This window comes from Xyrauchen texanus, chromosome 30, assembly GCF_025860055.1.
Source record: "Xyrauchen texanus isolate HMW12.3.18 chromosome 30, RBS_HiC_50CHRs, whole genome shotgun sequence".
NCBI lineage: Eukaryota > Metazoa > Chordata > Actinopteri > Cypriniformes > Catostomidae > Xyrauchen > Xyrauchen texanus.
The window spans coordinates 13,619,728-13,640,090 of NC_068305.1; the positions used below are offsets into that span (position 1 = coordinate 13,619,728).

The window sequence follows — 20,363 nt, forward strand, 5'->3', positions numbered from 1 at the left end:
GCATCTTTTCACTGTCCTTCCAAATTAAGACACACTCAGTCACTCACGAGTGGATGACATTTAAGCAAAAAGAGTGATTGGGAAAGAAAATCTTGGCAAAGACATGTAAAACATTCAACTGTATTGCGGCTACTTCGAAATGTATAGTGATCCCAAAAGTTGCCTAGAGCAATGTTAGCCATAGACTGACGCATATGTTGCTAAATAAGGTGTACTACTACCAAAAGGGTGTGATTATATGTGCTTGATGATTGGAAAGACACTGTATTCCAGTTAATACAGTTTGCTACTTTTTATCTGTGTAATATTCCCTTGACACAAGTTACGTCAACCACCTACACACTACCATACATTTGGAAACTGGCTTTTGTATAAATGCTGTTAAGCCTGCTTGTTGATCATTTGTTCAATTTAGTTTCTAGTGTTTGTTATATTGACCTGTTTATGTGACGTCAATATATGACCGTGTCGCCAAGGCCGATAAATCGGCCAATATTCTGACTTTTTGCAGATAACCGGGAGTAAGCCTCTGTTCTCCGTTCATAGTTCGGGCGAAAAAAGCTACGCCCAATCCAGCTAAAGATGACTAACTTAGATGAAATCGGTGTCTTTTACTTGAAACTTTGTTAGGTCCACAATAATAAAACATTTACCTTTTAAGAAAGCTACAAAAGTAAAACCTACCTCTGTGAAATGTCCTGCTCAAGTTGTGCTTGGGAAGGTGGTTCGGGTCGATCAGCTTGTTCTTCCAAACTTGAATTATTGGACTCGTGCCACAGCTGGTATGGGAAAAACCGACGCCACTGTTATCATGGTTACAATAGTTTTTACAGCTGTTAAGGAACTAAGTCTGAAACTCAGTTATGGTAAGGGGTGTTACATTTCTGACATGCGGTTGACCAATCATAACAGACTGGGCCAGCTGACCACTGTGTGTGTGACCGCTACACCTCTGATCGGGGCATTTTCCTGACAATACACCTTTATAAAACTTGTGAAGTTAGTGGTTAGTAAGCCATTTACAGGCCTTATTGATCTAAAAGTGACGGTCACATGCAGAGAAAGTGAAAACGGTTGAAGTGACCACCAACAGAGTAACAGGGCTTTATTTTGAGAGCGTGAGTGTGAGAGTCTTGGAGAGAGCGAGTCATTGAATTGTGTAATATTTCAGAGCGCTGATCAATAGGAAGTGAGGTAAGTTGAGCACTTCAGGGCGGAGAGGAGTAAGATCAGATCAGTTCTTTTTAACAGTGGATTTCCATGAACTTGAAATGTATACTGCACTGGGTAGGGTAGGCTGTTGTCATATGATAATTATTTTAAGTTTGGTAGTCAGATAAAAGAAAGCCTTCATCACCGTCATTTTCAGCAGGTGTGCTCACACTTCTATGGAATATGTACTTTTTAGGGGTTTAAGGCCTAAATAGGGCTGAAACCCTATTGTAATTGTAAGGATTTTTATAATTTTTCTGCCCTAAAACTGATCGTGCTGACCAAACCGTAAGTCGTAGAGAGCTGAAACTTTGAGGGAAGGTAGTCCCCCAAAGTACTACAGCGTATCAAAGTTTCGGCCTGATCGGCCTAAAGGTGGCATGATCACAATTCAACCGTTTTTGGCCCATAACTCCTAAACCGTTTGTATTACATAATTGGATTCCTTGGATCAAGACGAACCAAATTTATATCTCCAATTTAATTTCTGTCATGAAAATGTTTGTGCTAATCTGCATAATTCTAAAAAACAAATTTTTCTAACTCCTCCTAGGCTGTATGTCTAATTCGCACAAAAATTGTGGTGTCTACCCTCCTGACAAAAAGTTGTCAAACAAATTTTGAATCGTCCAAGCTTTGCGAAGATAGATAGAAGCCAACAAATCAAGGCGTCATCCATTTTGCACGTATTGACCAATATCTACCAAATGAAAAGGCCAAATGTTACGAAACTTGATACACCTAGACAACAGGACATTCTGAGGATGCATGCAAAGTCACGTAAAATTTCGCCTATAGGAGGCACTACAACAACAAAAAACGCTCATAACTCCGCAACCCTATAATCAATGAAGTTGAAAATTGGTATGCATCTTGTAGGGGCCAAAGGGTAAAACATACTACAATACAAGTCGGACAAATAAAAAAACATGGCTGCCAGCAGCCAATCAAATTTCAGCAGCTAATAACATCAAATCTGAATGGCCGACCGTTACGAAACTTGCGATTTTTGTAGACTGTGTCAGAATGAGGCTGTGCACCAAGTTTTATCAAAATTGGTTACAAGCTGGTGCTATAACAAGGACATTTATGTTTTCACCAATAACTCCACAACTTGGTTGAATTATCTCAAAATTCTATTTTCCTCTAATTCCTTGCACCAACATAATGTATATCTTAATTTTTATTACATTTGATCAAATGTTTCCGCTATACTAAATAAAAAACTAAAAAAAAAAAACTACTTTTTTGACCTCCTTCTAGGCCATATATCCGATTCTTACAAAAATTGGTGTGTCTATATGAACCCTCCTGACAAAAAGTTATCAAAGGAATTTTGATTCGTCGAAGCGTTGCGAAGATATAAGCCAATGAATTGGTCAGGCGTCTTCCATTTTGTACGTATTGACCAATATCTACCAAACGAAAAGGTCAAATGTTACGAAACTTGATACATATAAACAACGGCACATTTTGAGTCTGCATCAAAAATTGCGGCGCTACATCTAAAAAATGCTCATAACTCTGCAACTGTATGATCTGATTATGATGATGATTATGGATGAAGTTGAAAATTGGTATGCTTCTTGTAGGGGCCAAATGCTAACATATTCTACAACATGACTCGGACAAATAAAAAAACATGACCGCCAGCAGCCAATCAAATTTCAGCAAAATGGCTGTATATATGGTGTTTAAATTATTGTATATTATCCAATGTTACCTGCTATTGTGAACTGCATCTAGGACTCCCTAGGTCAATAATTATAAAAAAAAAAGTTGAACTTTAGTTATTTAGGGGTTGCATTTATCACATGGGTTTGACCAAATGTATCCAAAAGCCTATAATTCCTAAAATAAATATTCAAAGTTCTATAACCTTTTTGGAGATTGGGGCTTTGTGGCTTTATAAAAGTAAAAAAAAAAATGACCACCATAACAATTATCCTGTTTCAGGGTCGTTGAACACAAAACATAAGTCATATTTAACACTAGTTTGCAAATTCAGCATCTTAAAAAGTGCATATACAAATACATACCTTTTTGCATACCTTGAAAGTTCTTAAAGGGTAACTAAACCCCTGCTCAGAGTCTGACTCCACCCACTAGCAATATTTGAAAAATGCTCAAAGTGGGCAGACCCCAGCGGGGATAGAGGGGACGAACCGAGGGCGGGGATGAGCGGGGGGGCGTGCACCTGAGACCCGTAGTGACAGATTAATTGACAGCTGCTGTCAGACTCTAAAATGGAGAGTGACTGGAGTAATGCAAGTAGCTTTGCCACGGAGCGGTCCTTTGAAGTCGAGGACCTTTCTCCCCCACCTTCACCATATCAATTTGAGCCGCTGGCTCAAACTGCGGTTTTAACTCCCTGTTGAGCATCCGAGTGCGCATTCTGTGGACACAGGGCCGGAGCCATATCAATTCGAGCCGCTGGCTCAAACTGCGGTTTTAACTCCCTGTTGAGCATCCGAGTGCGCATTCACCTTCACTCGCGTGCAGGAAAAACAAACGAAACGCTGTTCAGTAATGTTTATCCTTTTAGCAGGATTTTTATTTAGCAAGCTTCACTTGAACATAACATCAGTTAGCTGTTCTCTCAACTTAGAAGAATGTGACGTAAAGCGTAACGTCATCATGTACAAAAACATATACCTCCAAATAAAACTATACAGGCAATACCGTAATACAATGTATAAGGGTGCAATACGTTTAACACTCCCGCATCGCGAATGCGCGTTTGTCGGCCCCAGAGGATTAACTTTTGCCTAACCATAAATTGTGATTCAAATATATATGATCACTCACCTCAAGACGCCGCTGAGGTGGTGGAGTCCATGCAGGAGGAGCAGCGTTTGGCACTGCGTCAGCTTTCAGCTGAGCTGTTTGGAGAAGCCCATTTCCACCTCCATTGCGTTGGAGAAGCAATCCCGCGTAAAATGCAGTTTGCACACTCCTACAGCTCTAGGCGGGAACTCGCGGTCTTCCAGAACAAGGACGTGCAACCCCTGGCACCTAATTTCCAAGTCTATATGGAAAGCAATACAGTCAACCAGCAACATTACACCTACGTACCATCCTGACCACTGTACTAAATACAGATAATCTACGCTAACTTGAAGCTATCCTAACTGACGCAATACTATGCTAATAACTATGCTTCTAACAATACTACACTAACAAATATGCTAATTAACTACCTAGGCTACACTAAATAATCTAAATAACTATATAAATGCTATGCTAAATAGATGCTAAAATACTCTATCCTGATCGTTTTCAATACTCGCAATTCCAACTCCTGACTCGCTACAGTGGTTTTGACGAAACGAGATGGTTTTTATACTGCCATGGGCATGGTAGCTCGTACCAAGGGCCTGGTGAGCTGGAACCTGCTTACGCCAGCTGTCACCGCTACATCACGAGCACCGCAAACAGCCAATAGGAAAATTCAACTGCAGTAGCCACCGCTCAACCTGAAGAGGGCAGCACTCAGATGTTTTTACACCATATATTGTAGAATTAAAACACTTTATACACAAATGTCAAAAAAATTACTTGAATCAATGACCAGTACTAATAAAGCCCCATTCTTACAGATCATTAACTAAAAAAAGTTGGTTTAGGGTTTAGTTACCCTTTAAAAGGCTTGAACCCTGACAATTGCTACTTGCAGCTATATTTCATCATGTTATTGCAGCTAGATCTACCATGTACAATAAATGCATTACATTATCACAATACCCAAATTTGTCTATTCTCAATACCAGCTTCTATACCACAGCAAATAATAACAATAACTAATTTGTTAATTATGGAAGAATGCTTTCAAGTTCTCAAGTAATTATTAAAGACTAATAAACAGTCAGTAATAAAATAACATTAAAAAACAGCAATGAATAGAAATAGATTAAATATAATAGAACAAATTAAGAAAATTCAGTGCTTTTTAACAGCTGTAGGCTATCAAGCATTCAAGTAAACATTCAAAATGACATGCAACATAAAACTACTACTGATCTTCACTGTATTGTAATGCATTAATACTTTGTAAAGCTACTAAAGTTACCCAGTCAAAAGCAGTGAAAGATTTTCTCGTTTCCTTGTTATGGTTGTTTGATTATTATAATGACACAGTAGACAGCAGCAGGTCTATTAGCTGACATTTATACATACAAGTCTGAGATTTGAATAAAAATCCACTGTTTGCATTCTCATTAGACATCACTCTTTGGGTTTACATGAATAACTCACCAAGACGGGCATTTTGGTGGAATTTTGAAATGTATTTGACCATTCAGGCGCACATTAGTGTGAGCATTTTCGGAATACATGCGCATGCTCAGCACACACACATACGCCGCCTGTCAATCAAACAGGGTGCAGCCGTTACTAGATCACTAGTGAATTATAAAATGACATGCTTTGGATCACTTTCAACAGCAGAATAAGAATATGAACTTTCTAATAAGTGACACAGACCTAGCCTATCACAAATATAGCCGGTTATTTTTTCATTATTGACGTTTTAATCAGTCTTTGTCTGGTCATGCAAGTGAAATTCTCTTTCACTTGCCCCTTCAAAAATCCACTTGTCCCACACAAGCGTGAATGTCGAGCCCTGATTAAATATTGTATTCTAAATTCTCAGATAAAATTATTTTCCTCTGCAGTATAGATCCTAAAGTAATTGTATGTTGTTTAAAATAAGTTTTGGATATTATTTTGCAAAACAAGACAAAAAAGACTTATAATGAACCTGTATATCCAGTGTATAATGTGCTAAGACTACACTCACCTTTTTATATTCACTTTGATCCATCTTTAACTCAAAAAAAACAAACTTTCTCTTCTTAATAGAGCTGCATATCGCCCATTTTCTTCATGATAAGCTACACACAACGAACGTGACATACACCACCGGTCAAACATTTTGAAACACCTGACTGATGTGTTTCTCATGATCGTAAAATCTTTTGATCTGAAGGCGTATGCTTAATTGCTTGAAATTAATTTTGTTGACAAAAATAAATTTGTGCAAACATATTAATTTATTTCATTTTAAAACTAAAATTTAATTAAAAAAATAAGTTTTTGAAATTGATGACTTGGACCAAATAATGAAGAAAAGCAGCCAATAAGTGCTCAACATAGATGGGAACTCCTTCAATACCGTTAAAAAAAGCATCCTGGTGTGATACTTCAAGAAGTGGGTTGAGAAAATGTCAAGAGTACATGTCTGCAAATTGTAGGCAAAGGGTGACTACTTGTCACGAACCCCTCTCCTCTGCCCCATCCCTCGCTTCCTCGAGGCTCACGCTTGCCACTCCGATGGCGTGCTCACTTCCCGCTCCCTCGCTCCACCCCCTTGAGCTCGTGACGCTCTTTTTCCACCCTCGAGCACTCACGCTCTTTATGCAATTACGAGCTCTCGCCAGTAACTCTCTCCCCTCTGACTCATGTTCAGCATGCACGCTCCGGTGGCCAGAACATTATGACCACCGGCACTTTCTCAATCACCCCTACATTATGACCACCTACACTCACGCAGCATCCTATCCCCACACATTAGATTCACCTGCACTCGCCTCAGTCACCTTCATTGTTCACACCTGCACCTTCCCCTATATATATCACAACCCTTTCGCTTCACTCGGGTTGGTTATTGTATGTATTTAGATTCCCGTGTTTATGCCCCTGCTAGTCTCGTCTAGTTTTGCCCCTGCTAGTCTCGGTCTAGTTTTGACCTCCCCACTGTTTGATTACCTGTTTAGCTTGCCAACTCTCTCGTTCCCTGTCTTTGTTCCCGCTAGTCTCGTCTTGTCCTTCAGCCTCTAGTTGTTAACTGTTTTCCCCGCTTATCGTTCACCTCCCTCATTAGATCTGCCCCTTGTTTATATCGTTGTTTCCCGGCTTCCGACCTTACGCTCCCCTCGACTACTCTCACTGGATTTCCCTTGTTTTGTACTTTTGCCTGCACTGCTTTTAATAAACATTAAAAGCAGTTTCATCCAACATTGTGACTGTCTCATCTTGTGTGTGTGTGATCGGGTTACACTACTTTGAAGATGCTAAAATATAACAGTTCTGATTTATTTTGGATTTTGTTTAGTCACAACATAATTGACATAGTTGCATTTATGATATTTCATACTTCTAAAATGTGAAAGAAAATGTAATAAATTATAATAAAAATGAGAAAATGTTTCAAAACTTTAACTGATAGTGTATATTATGATTCAATATGTCACGAGCCATCATGTTATAATCTAGCTGCAGCAAATGCATGCGCAAGTGACGAGTGTCCCCACGCCAGATTCACTGGAAGATTCTGTTCCCCGGTCATTTCACTCATCTAATAGACTATCACTGATAGCACTGACCGCACAGAGATATGTCCGTTTTGGAGTTTATATTCATGATCCCGCTTCCTTATTCATTTAACTTTAATAAAGGATGCTTTAAAGATATAATGTTGGGCTGTTTAATTGCAAAAAGGAATGCAGCACAATAATTATTTTCTGGATTATCTTGTTTTCATAATTGTTGGAAGACAAAATCGTAATTGAAAATTAAATTATTTGAATTGCCCAGCCTTCCTCCCACCATCCAAAAGACATGCAGGCTAGGTTAATTGGTGTCTCCAAAAATTGCCCTAGGTGTGGATGTGGAGGTGAGTGTATGTCTGTCTATGTGTGGCCCTGCGATGGACTGGCGACCTGTCCAGGGTGTCCCCTGCCTTTCGCCCAATGTTAGCTGGGATAGGCTCCAGCCCCCCGCGACCCTGTACACAGGATAAGCGGTTGACGATGGATGGATGGATGGAATTGCCCAGCCTTACTACATGCTAATGAATCCTGCTGTTCACTCTGACAATGATTTAAATAGCTGGAGGGTGTTGTCTCTCTTGTGCTGTTGGTCGATGGTAAACATTCCTACTCGACTGCTGAATCCAATTCTAACAGTCAGGGAATCTGCCTAGTCAATTACAAAAATTGCTTGTTTTGCACAGCCCTTATACAGTTTAACAGCAGCAAATCAAGTATACAAAAGCTCTGAAGTGAAACGAACCCCTCTTTTATACAATATTTACTTTAATTTGCTTAAGCTTGAACAACGAAACCTTGAAAATAGAAATTTGATATCCACTGACATATTTTGGTAGATTTTTATAAGTGACACAATAGAAAGTTAACACTTCTGTTTATCGGCCAATTGAGCACTGTTTTTGGCCAATACGATAATTACAAAATGGAGAAATATTGGCTGAATAATCTGCCTAGCCTATATATCGGTCTATCACTAGCATACATTTGAAACTTTTTTGTATACAGATATGTAACCGGTTTCCAAGGCCACATGTTTGTTGGGTAACGTGTTGTATTTAAAGCTGAAGGGTGTAATTTTGCACTACTAGAGATGCAATTGGAACTGCAAAAGTAATCACAGAATCAACAGATTCATCGCATCGAGATGTTCCACAACTGGCGTTTGCAGTGAAGACTTCTTTTTTTATTATTTGAAAGGTCTAGTTTGTAGGCACTCTGTCAGACAGAAATAGTTTGTTTATATTTTTTTGTCACTGTATGTTTATGTCCCTGTCTTTCTTTGGAGCGTCCATTGTTCTCTAATGGAGACAGTAGACGTGCATGCATGCACACATATGTGGACATGTTGTTATTAAAGTGAAATAGAGACAGTACAGGAACATACTTGCTCCTTTTATTCATCCTTAATTGCTAAATCACAAAATATAATATTTTAAATTTTAGCGGTTGCCTCTTATCGCTTCCCCTAGGGCAAATTCCATCGGGTGTGCTTTATTTCTCCTTCACTGAAGGTCAAATTAAATATGGATGAACAATGCTCAGTGGGGCCCCAGAGAAAAATGTCTCTGTGTGCATTCATGAAAAATAATTGGAAAAAGAGGGTTAACCAGCTTTCTCTGCAAACACACACTTTGTAAAACAGTACGATTGTACAGGAAGTCATAGCCTGTAGGCCTGTGCTCCATTCCAAAACCTAGTGAGCTGCCTCCATAGGCAGAATTTTAAGGTGTTGTACTGACTTGGAAAAACAAAGCAGGAAAGAAGAGACAGCAAAAGTTATAGGGAGAAGAAAGATGGATGAGCATGTTTTATGGGACACCTCGGTTAAGGGCAAACGAAGGCGGGGAAAATGGTGTTGTTCAACCACTTGTTCATTCCTTCAGGCTTAGTGTCTCTTTTCTCTGTTACACTGTTTCCTCGACAGGCTGCAATAAGACAACAGTGACACCTCCTACGCTCTTTCTCATCCGGAGCTCCATTCCATTTACATTTATGCATTTGGCAGACGCTTTTATCCAAAGCGACTTACAGTGCACTTATTACAGGGACAATCCTCCCGGAGAAACCTGGAGTCAAGTGCCTTGCTCAAGGACACAATGGTGGTGGCTGTGGGGATCGAACCGACAACCTTCTGGTTAACAGTTTAGTGCTTTAGCCCACTACACCACCACCACTCCATTCCACCTTTCATTCAGCAATCTTCGTGATTCCAAGATCTCACAGATTAATCATTCCTGTCACAGTTGCCATGCAAATTCAAAATTACCTCACAAGATGCACATGTGAAAAGAATTTCTGTGTCACCTTTTCGATCTATAGAAGGTGCACAATCGGAACCATCAGTCAACCATGGAACCACATGTCTGTCTGTGCAGAACTGTGTGACATGTTCTAATCCAGTAGTTTGCCTGATCAGCACACTGGTCACCAGTTACACACAATCAAGGTGCGAGTTTTATAAGAAAGTTTTTTGTTCCGTTTTAAGCCATTTTTCTGTAGAATCATCCTTTTATTGCCATGGTAACATTATTGATGCAGAACTTACTTTTGTAAAAAAATAAACATCCGGATTCTAAAGGTACAAAATGTGGAATGGATTTAAATGTTTATTATCATTTTAAAGTGAAATAAGAATGAATAAATGTTACATTTATATTGCACTTTTCAGACACTATACTCTTAAGTACTTTACATAGTGAACAAGGAACTCTCGTCAGCCGCAACCAATGTGCAGCATCCACCTGGATGATGTGACTGCAGCCATAGTGTGCAAGTACGCTCACCATACGCCAGCTATTAGTGGAGAGGAGGGAGTAGAGTGATGCAGCCAATTAATGGATGGGGATTATTTGAAGGTCATGATTGAAAAGGGCCAATGGGGGCAATTTGGCCAGGACACCAGGGCTATACCCCTACTCTTATTGGGAAGTGCCCTGGGACATTTAATGACCAGAGTCAGGACCTCAGTTTAATGTCTCATCCAAAGGACGGTGCCTTTTTACAGTATAGTGTCCCCGTCACTATATTGGGGCGTTAGGACCTACACAGACCACAGGGTGAGCACCCCCTGCTGGCCTCACTAACACTTCTTCAAGCAGGAACCTTAGTTTCCCCTGGAGGTCTTCCATCCATGTACTGACCAGGCTCAACCCTGCTTAGGTTCAGTGAGTAACCAGACGAGAGCTGAAGGGTGATATGTCTGCCAGCCAAAGTGCTGCACTCATTGGGAGCTGAAAGTTTTATCAACAACCTAAAATATACAATTTGTTAAAAAAAAAAAAGTATTACAACTTTTAAACTCTTTAAAAACCACAGTTTAATTTTTAATTTATAGTTATTATAAATTAATAAATTATACCAATGTAATTTGAAATAAATAATATTGATTGGATGGGTGCTTCAACTTCAGGAACTTTTAGCACTGTGGAATTCTAGAAAGTAAAGTCTCGTTAAAATATTTTTCACCTTTTTTTTATTTTTTTATAGCCCTATTCGGGCAGGGCTGGTTTTCCCTGTGGAAAGTTGTTTCACAAAGATGTACTTTGTGATTTTTATTTGTCCGAATCTGAAAAGTCGTTTTTTCTCACTCAACCTCTGTAAGGTTGTTAAGGGTAATTCTTACCCTTAACAAACACCTAACCCTAACCGATAATGTTTTAAATTCCCAAATTGACATGAAAAGCACATTTCCTGAAGCAACAACATCATTTTGTGTCGCTTCTATGGTACTTTCACTTTTGTGTGTCTTTGGCTGGACTCGAACCGAGGTCGACAAGTTCAAAGTCCAACACTCAATCAAGTGAGCTATAAGCAAGCTATTTATATTGGAATAAGTGTAAGATGGGTCTGTTATACAAGCGTTTAATTAAAACATTTATTCTTTAATATGTATTGCATGATTTGCAATCTTGTTGACAAATAACAGAGCATGTTTACATTTTTACAATTTTCGCAGTAAGTCAGGTGTTATGATTTGAGTTGCTTAAACTCTTTAAACACTTAAAGGGATAGTTCACCCAAAAAATTCATCATCATGACTTTTTTCTTCTGCAGAACACAAATTAAGACGTTTAGAAGAATATTTCAGCTCTGTTGGTCCATACAATGCAAGTAAATGGGTGCCAACATTTTTAAACTCCAAAATCCAAATAAAGGGAGCATTAAAGTAATCCATTCAACTCCAGTGGTTAAATCCATGTGTTCAGACATGATATTATAGGTGTGGGTGAGAAACAGACTAATATTTAAGTAATTGTTTGTCAAAAATTCTCCTCCATACCCATTAGGGGTTGATATGCGCGAAGGATGTAAAATTACCAAAAACAGAAGAAAACTATGTGAAAGTTGACGTGGAGATTGAGCAGGGAGAAAAATGTATAGTAAAAATAGAGTTGAATAGTTAACTAACTATTTAAAAGTTTCTCACCCACATCTATCAAATTGCTTCAGAAGATATGGATTTAACCACTGGAGTCGTCTGGAGTACTTTTATCTTGCCCGTATGTGGATTTTGGAGCTTCAAAGCTTTAGTCACTATTCACTTGCATTGTATGGACCAAAATTCTTCTAAAAATCTTCAAATGTGTTCAGCAGAAGAGAGAAAGTCATACACATCTGGGATGGCATGAGGGTGAGGAAATGATGAGATAATTTTCAATTGTGTTAAATATATGCATTTATTTTTTTGACATACTGGAGCAAATGGTTTCAGTTCAGCCTGCAGTCTGTATAGAATGAGGAAGATTGTTCTCCTTAATTTGCTAAAATGTTATGCTGATCTAAAGACATGTGATGTTTTTAAGGTTTATTTGTATGCATGTGAGGTAAAAAAGCATGATGTTCTGCTTTGAATCAGGCCGTAAGTCTGACCCACAATGCAATGCTTTGAGTGGCATCTGGTCTCTATAGCCGTGTCCTTTACAGTCCTCTCTAAATTATCTGACACTGAACTCTCTGAAAGTTCAGCCACAACCTGCTTCCACAAACACACAGCTGCTGATGTTTAAAGGCCCTCTATGAATGAATTCTCTTTGCTGTGTATATACAGCTCCACCTAGTGGCTTGTCCATTGAAACACAAAGTATGCCAGTCCTCTGGATGTGATAAAAGATACATTTGGCCAAGTAACACATGTTCTCATTCTCTCTCTCTCTCTCTCTCTCTCTCTCTCTCTCTCTCTCTCTCTCTCTCTCTCTCTCTCTCTCTCTTTGCAACAGAATTTTTGTAGCAGAGGATTCAGAGTGAAAAAAGAGTGAAGGGGAGGACACAACCGTCACTATGCTCATTTGACATACGCCAAGTAAGATGTTTTTGTGCATGTGTTGGTTTTGTTGTACAATTTGTAAAATAGTTGTGCAGTTTGGAAGCATGAAGTCTTAACTCCACAACACTTGCTACTACAAACTCTAAACCTCACATACGCAGATACGAATGCTTCAATAACACCTGTTCACTCTTGAAACACACATTGCTTCTTGGGCCCATAACAGTATGAACACCTGCTCATTTTGTTTCACATGTAGTCAAATGTTAAAGGCAGCATTTTGATAGTGAGGCCAGAAGTCATGTGTGTATTGTCGATGCAGAGTATGTGGTCCTCTGGTGGTGTAGGGTTACATTGATTCACAATAACACATCCTAGGGCTCAATTATAATCATGACCTGGGGCCAGTGTGACAGTTTCAACCCAGTTGACAGAACGGTCACACTGAGCACATTCTTCCATTCATTCATTGATCATGTACATGTGTTTTTATGCCTTGCATACTTAAAGGAATAGTTCACCCAAAAATGAAAATGTTCTTATCATTTACTAACCCTCTTGCCATCCCAGATGTGTATGACTTTCTTCTGCTGAACACAAATGAAGATTTTGGTCTGTAGGTCCATACAATGCATGTCAACAGGGTCAAATACTTTGAAGTAGGGATGTTAGAGATAGACGAGGCTTATACGTGTGTTTCAGGTCTATCCAAAATATCCAAGATGTGATCAAATAAGCACACATATTGTTACACTTTAAACCCCTTCCCCATATATTCTCAACTCACACAATATTGATCAGCTCCATACAGGTGTTCAGCAGAGTAAAATTAATTAAATGAAAATCAAGTGGGTTTTGCCATTTACAAACTTTGACTGTAGACATTTAAGGACATGTTTATGAATCAGGCTTCCGGCCAAAACGGCATACTGAGGTTTTCTGGAAAAGATTTACCGATGCTGGAAAGCATTGCTAAAACATTGCGAAAGACTTTTTAAAGCCTCTATAAATCCACAGTCAGGAACATAATGTACAAATAAAGGAAATATATTGGTACTCTTCCCTGGAAAGGTTGTCCAACTAATATCCCTGCAGTAGAAAGGCATATAATACATAGTTTTCAACCTGAGCAGACCTCTGGACCCCCAATGTAAGAGGTTAGATTTTCATTGCAACACTTTATAATATAATTAAAGAGATACAGTAATGTGCAAAAGGCTGGTTATTTTACTGCCACTTTAGTATGTCAATAGAAATAGAAATGTATATAGATTTTATACTCCCAAACTCCCATTACATTTGCAAATACAATAGAATAGAAGAACAGATAGCCCTACAACAGATTGCATGGCCCTCACAGAACCCCCCATTGGACATCGGGTCAGTCTGGGATTACACGAAGAGACAGAAGTAATTGAAATAAACGAACTGGCGAATTCTCCAAGAAACAACCTACAGTGGGTACGGAAAGTATTCAGACCCCTTACAATTTTTCACTCTTCGTTATATTGCAGCCATTTGCTAAAATCATTTAAGTTCATTTTTTTTCCTCATTATTGTACACACAGCACCCCATATTGACAGAAAAACACAGAATTGTTGACATTTTTTCACATTTATTAAAAAAGAAAAACTGAAATATCACATGGTCCTAAGTATTCAGACCCTTTGCTGTGACACTCATATATTTAACTCAGGTGCTGTCCATTTCTTCTGATCATCCTTGAGATGGTGCTACACCTTCTATTGACATATTTGTTTTTTGTGTAAGAAATCCTCACTTTGAAAGTTTTTCACAATTGCCCAAAACTTTTGCACAGTACTGTATTTTGCCCAAAAATAATACTCCTGTCATCATTTACACACCCCCTTGTTGTAACCTGTATTCATTTTTTCATCAGTGGAATATAAAGGCATCAGTCTCCTTTCACTTTCATTTTATCAAGATGCCAAGAAAGTCAATGGTGACTAAGGCTATCTGAGCTAAATAAATTAGATTTGACTGAAGTTGTGAGTTAGAAATCTGAAAGCAGTGTGATGAGACATAGACTAGGTAGAACCGTAAAATAATACAATAAATGGATAAACATGTCAACCTGTTACATAAATAGTCAGTGTTGCTTGATTTAAAAAAAAAAAAAAAAAAAGAAAAAAGATGAATGATATATGGTAATTTATTTTAATGAATCGTTTAAAAATTATTGACATTAACAAGTGAGTCAGTCCAATCCATTTTGTGCTAAATCGGTCAGAACAGTTACTGACAGAGTAAGATCTGACTCTGATCTGATGAAATCACAGATATCGGGTGATAAAAATTGTTACTCAAACGTAGTTTATAAAGCTAATCCTGTATAGGGATTTAGCCTGCTTCTATTCCAGCCCAAGTATACGTTTTTTGTGTGCAGGGGGCCATACAGGCGAGTTGATGAAGAATTCAATGATGAGTGAGCTCTTCCCATAGTGCCTGATGGTTTGGGAATGATGAATGTCCCCAATGGCCAGCCCAGCATCTCCCCCTTCATGGCCCCGGCATCGGAGGTCAGCATACGTGCACAAACATCATTCCCAATGGAAAAATTACTGTTTGCCTACTTCACCTTGTCCTGTATGGTTTGTAAGGAAACTTTCATTCATTTGTAGATCTTTCATCACCTCTTTCTTTCTATCTATCCTGTCTTTTGTTCCATCTCTCCAGAGGAGCAGCAGTTCTGAGTCCCTCAGTGAGAAGGGCCCATCAGAACTGAAGAGTTTTGATGCTGTGGTCTTTGATGTCCTGAAGGTGACGCCAGAGGAATATGCAGTAAGTCAAACTTTCCTCTTCCCTGCTGGTGGGGGGAGACAAAACAAAAACGGTTTGCTGATCTTAGTTGCTGTAAAGGTGAATAAGTAACTGTTGTATGGTGCTAGCTGGTCTGGCCATCTGCAAGTGCCCCAAACCTCACTAAAACCATCAAAACAGACCAGCCTAAGCATCTTGGCTGGGGAGAACGGTTAACAACTTTAGGCTTGTTAATGCATCACGTTTTTTGCACACTTTTCAGTTTCAGTCCCCTAAATTTTATTCAAAGAAATGGAAGAAAAACACCTGGAAACTGGGACAGAGAGAAAGCGAATGAAAAGATGAAGGGCAGGAGCAGAAATGAGCACTGATGGCGAGTAGTAAATACTTCAGCACGGCTCAAGTAATAATTAATGAACTGCTGGCAGTCAGACATGTTGGCCGCGATCCTCTAGAGTTTAAATTAAACATACCAGAATCCGAGAAGTGCTATCACACTCTTCTCTACCGGTAATTAACTCTTTCCCCGCCAGCGTTTTTAAAAAACAGTTGCCAGCCACCGCCAGGGTTTTTGACGATTTTCGCTAAATTTTAATGGCCCGCAGAATATTTTCTTCCATGAATATATGAAGATGCTATATATCACAATAAAGATCTGAGCCTCTGCTTTTAGGCAAAAAAAAACGATTTTATTTTATCTTCATTTCTTCTTTTTTTATTGCGACTTGAACAGAGGTAGGTTTTGTCAAAAAACAACATTTCAGACAAAAAGCTGAGAAAAAGGCATTTTTATGTCTGATATTTTGAGCTTCTCATACTCCACTTCTTCATGTTTGAGACGATCGCAGTCTGTTTCTTTGATCAAAGAGTTGCGTACTCTTTCAAAACATGCGCAGGGGTCTTCCTTACCGTATAACACCTAAAACACGGAAACCCGGAAAATTCCGTGTTTGGCGGGGAAAGGGTTAAGGACTCTTTCAAACAGAAATCTCCTCTGAACTTGAGGTACAGATACACAGGAGCCTGATGGTGTATTCTTATTTTAAGTCAAGTAATGGCAATCTGGTGTGATTCACTTGGACTTAAATGACGTTTCGAGAACCTGGTTCTGAGCTGAGCATGCAGAGAAAGAACTGTTGTTAGATATGCTGATCCCAGGGCTGAAATACTGGTCACAAAAAACCTCTAGGGGACATACAGTACTGTGCAAAAGTCTTAAGCTCATTATATGTTTCACAAAAACATTGGTCTTAAAACGGTTTTATATATTCTGCTTTTAGTGTATTAGTAGGAAATATCAATTTTAGATTTGAACATTCCCTTTAGAATTGAAAAGAAGAAGAGCGTGGAGCCCTACAAGAGATGGCATGGCCCCACAGAGCCGGGACCTCAACATCTTTGAGTCTGTCTGGGATTACATGAAGATACAGAAGCAATTGAGACAGCCTAAATAGATAGAAGAACTGTGCTGAATTCTCCAAGAATCTTGGAACATCCTGTCTGCCAACAACCAAGAAAATCTGTGTCCAGGTGGACCTAGGAGAATTGGTGCTGTTATGAAGGCAAAGGTTGTCAAACCAAATACTGATTTACCTTTTTATGTTTATTGGACTTTGTATGACGTTCATTTATAAATGAAAACTAATTTTTGCTCTTTTTTTTTTTTTTTTTAAGACATCCTCATTATGCAAAATTCTTTCATGAGTGCCTAAAACTTTTATACAGTACTGTATTTCATTTTTCCCTTAAGTTCACTTAAATAATGTTACTCAAATATCTTGCAAACTGCTTGTCACTTAGAATTAAATTAATACACTTTTGCTACTACGACTTCTATAGTAAGACTTGCGTATGTAAATTACCTCTGCATCCATTGAAAAAAGTAAATTAAAGAAAGAATTTGTGTGTTTAAGAACCCATCATCAGATTGTTCAAATGACGATTATGATTCATCGAAAAATCATAATACATTTTTACTTGGGTTGTCAATCTTTGAATTTTGAATTTTTGTACGAATTGCCTCCTCAAAGGTATTGGTTCACCCAAAAAAATTTATTCTCTCATCATTTCCTCACCCTCATTTCATCCCAGATGTGCATGACTTTCTTTCATCTGCTGAACACAAAAGAAGATTTTTAGGTGAATATCTCAACTCTATAGGTCCATACAATGTACTTGCATTGTATGGACCTATAGAGCTGAGATATTGGTCTAAAATTCTTCTTTTGTGCTCAGCAGGAGAAAGTCATACACATCTGAGATGACATGAGGGCGAGTATACAATGAGAACATTTTCATTTTTGGGTTGTCAATCCATGAAACGTTTTAATCAAAGTAATTACACAATGTGCCTATTAATGAATCAATATGTATCGATATTTACTGAAAAAGGCCCACAAGTAAAGATGATTTTGTGTAAAAAAAAAAAAAAAAACTTACTAAAATAATTAGAAATAACATAAATAATCAATATTATAAAATAAAATAATTCAAATACATTACATAATTTACATATATTGTGGCAGCGGACAACTTAAGTATTTTCAAGACAAAAAGTGACTTTTAAGCCAAAATATTGTTTGTTTTATTTCCATTTCATTGAACATAACCATATTGTCGGCCTACTTCCCTCTGCGCTATTTTTAATTGTTGGTCTATGTGCTCACGCGTCAAATGGACGTTCACTTTGGTTGCGTCGTGCTTCACCAGTTTCAGTGTCTTCAGTCATAAATGATGTGTCAAGTTAAACGTAGTTTAAAATGCTGTGCTAAAAGTTGCTCTCGCATGGTGTGTGCCTGGCTCAGCTGGAGTTGTGCTGACTGCCCCCTAAAGCTACATCAAGGTGGTACATCAAGCATAAATTGGTCCAACGGTATGATCATTCCTTATTATATAAGAAAACAGTGCCTTTTAAAAACAAAAAAAATGAACGCAACTAATCCTGCCCCCGATCCATATGTAAGTTCTGTAAAAAGGAATGTTCATACCTTTGAACCAATTTAAGCTTGATTTAATGCATTAAATTGACAGCCCTGATCACTGAAAATGTGTTGTACTGAAAATGTGTTGATTTAAAAATGGGCGATATAATATACGGAGTTCTGGCATTTTGACCATGACAAGTTCAAAAGACACACTTTTGTAGCCTAGTTTGTGATGTACACACCAAGTACATCAAATATGTTTTTTTTTCAAAAGAGCAAGAATGATCCTGTTTTCCAGGAAATTTCTCTTTTAATAATTGTACATATGCATACAAGCATTTCAGGTTTAGAATGGAGTTTATGTTGTTCTTCCACTTCTATTTTGTGATCTTGTTGCAAAGCTCTGAATCTTACTGTTCAATTTTAACATTTTATGTGTGTGTGGTAACCATGGAAACAATCTTCGCCACTACAATAGGGCAAACTGGATCCTACGGTGTGTTTTTTTTTTTTTTTTTACCTGCATGGAGGTATTGTTTTATTTATAAAAGCAGACAGTGTGTCTCTGTGGGCAAATTGCGAGACAGAATGTCCAAAAATCAAGCAGCAGCTTTTTTGGCTTACAGAAACACTCTTGCTCCTGTAGCTCAACTTGTAGTGCATTGTGCTAGCAAAGTCAAAGTAATGGATTCAAGTAGAAAAAGTATACCATGAATGCTTTTGGATAAAAGCAGCTGCCTAATGCATAAATGTATATATAAAGAGTGTAACAAATACCAGTGATGTTTCCCATAGTGTCACAAGGGGGTGCTCTCTGTGTTCTTCTGACCTCTAGTAGGCCTTATCTAGACTTCCTGACCCGATTCTGTACACGCCTGTCTGAACGGATCTTTATCTGGGGTACCAAGTTTCTTTCTGGGCTTTATTTATTTATGGCCCAACCTATTAACCTATATACAGTACATCATGCCACACTGAGATGAGCAGCCTCCTCGAAAGTTCATTTTATTTATGCACACACATACTTCACAGTGACCCCACACACATGAAATCATGCATGCATAGAACATGTCCTGTGAATGATAGTTGAGCAGTGGACAAAACATAATTTATTATTCATGTGACTAAGACACCGTGTAGAACCAAAGAAGTCGTTTTACGTTAACTGGCGCCCACATACTTTCTCGATCACGCTTGCACACATACACTTCCCATTGATTTCTGTTGCTGTTAAATTAAGCGAAGCATAATTTAAAGAATAGTTACCTTCTCAATCAATCTTATTCACAGTAGCGGCATCTTTGACTTTTGGTGGGAATGACAACGAGGCGAAGGCTGTGTCTCCTCAATGGGCTCTGTACTGTAACTGAACGTTTTAAAATTTTTTATCTTTCCGCTGACAAAAGAGTGATATCTTTGGAACAAAGCTGTATAAAGCTAATATTAGCTTTATACAGCTTTGTTCCATGCGTGTCATTGAAGAGATATTAAGTCTATCCCTCACAGTCTCGTTTTCATGTTAAAAATCAAAGATGGCGCTACCGCTAATAAGATCTTATACAATGGTAGTGGATAGTGCCTCACTTTAAAAAAAGAAAACAAAACAAAAGTATAATAAAATTAGTCCATGTAACTCGTGTGTCATATTCCAAGTCTTCTGAAGGCATATGATCGGTTTAGGCGAAAAAAGATTTGGTCTATTTTCAGTGAAAATAATGAGAAGCTCATTTCACAGTCGCTCGTTTGTTCAAGCAAGAGCTTTCGCTATGCTACATACCTGTAAACTTACCCCAAAAAGAAACCTTTCATTGTCTATAGACTTTTAGAAATGTAGTCCTGATTTGAAGCTATTT

General features: G+C 38.3%; 1 protein-coding gene across 2 annotated transcripts in view; it reads left to right on the plus strand.

Annotated features, from left to right (window-relative positions):
* Window positions 1–20,363, plus strand: part of LOC127623723 (ras-specific guanine nucleotide-releasing factor RalGPS2-like) — a 161,535-nt gene that overhangs the window by 39,488 nt on the left and 101,684 nt on the right. For both annotated transcript variants that reach the window (XM_052098197.1, XM_052098199.1), the window contains exons 2-4: window positions 12,758–12,840; window positions 15,213–15,345; window positions 15,503–15,607. In XM_052098197.1, coding sequence (XP_051954157.1) covers window positions 15,286–15,345; window positions 15,503–15,607 — 165 coding nt within the window. In that variant the 5' untranslated portion in view covers window positions 12,758–12,840; window positions 15,213–15,285. The remainder of the gene's footprint in view (window positions 1–12,757; window positions 12,841–15,212; window positions 15,346–15,502; window positions 15,608–20,363) is intronic.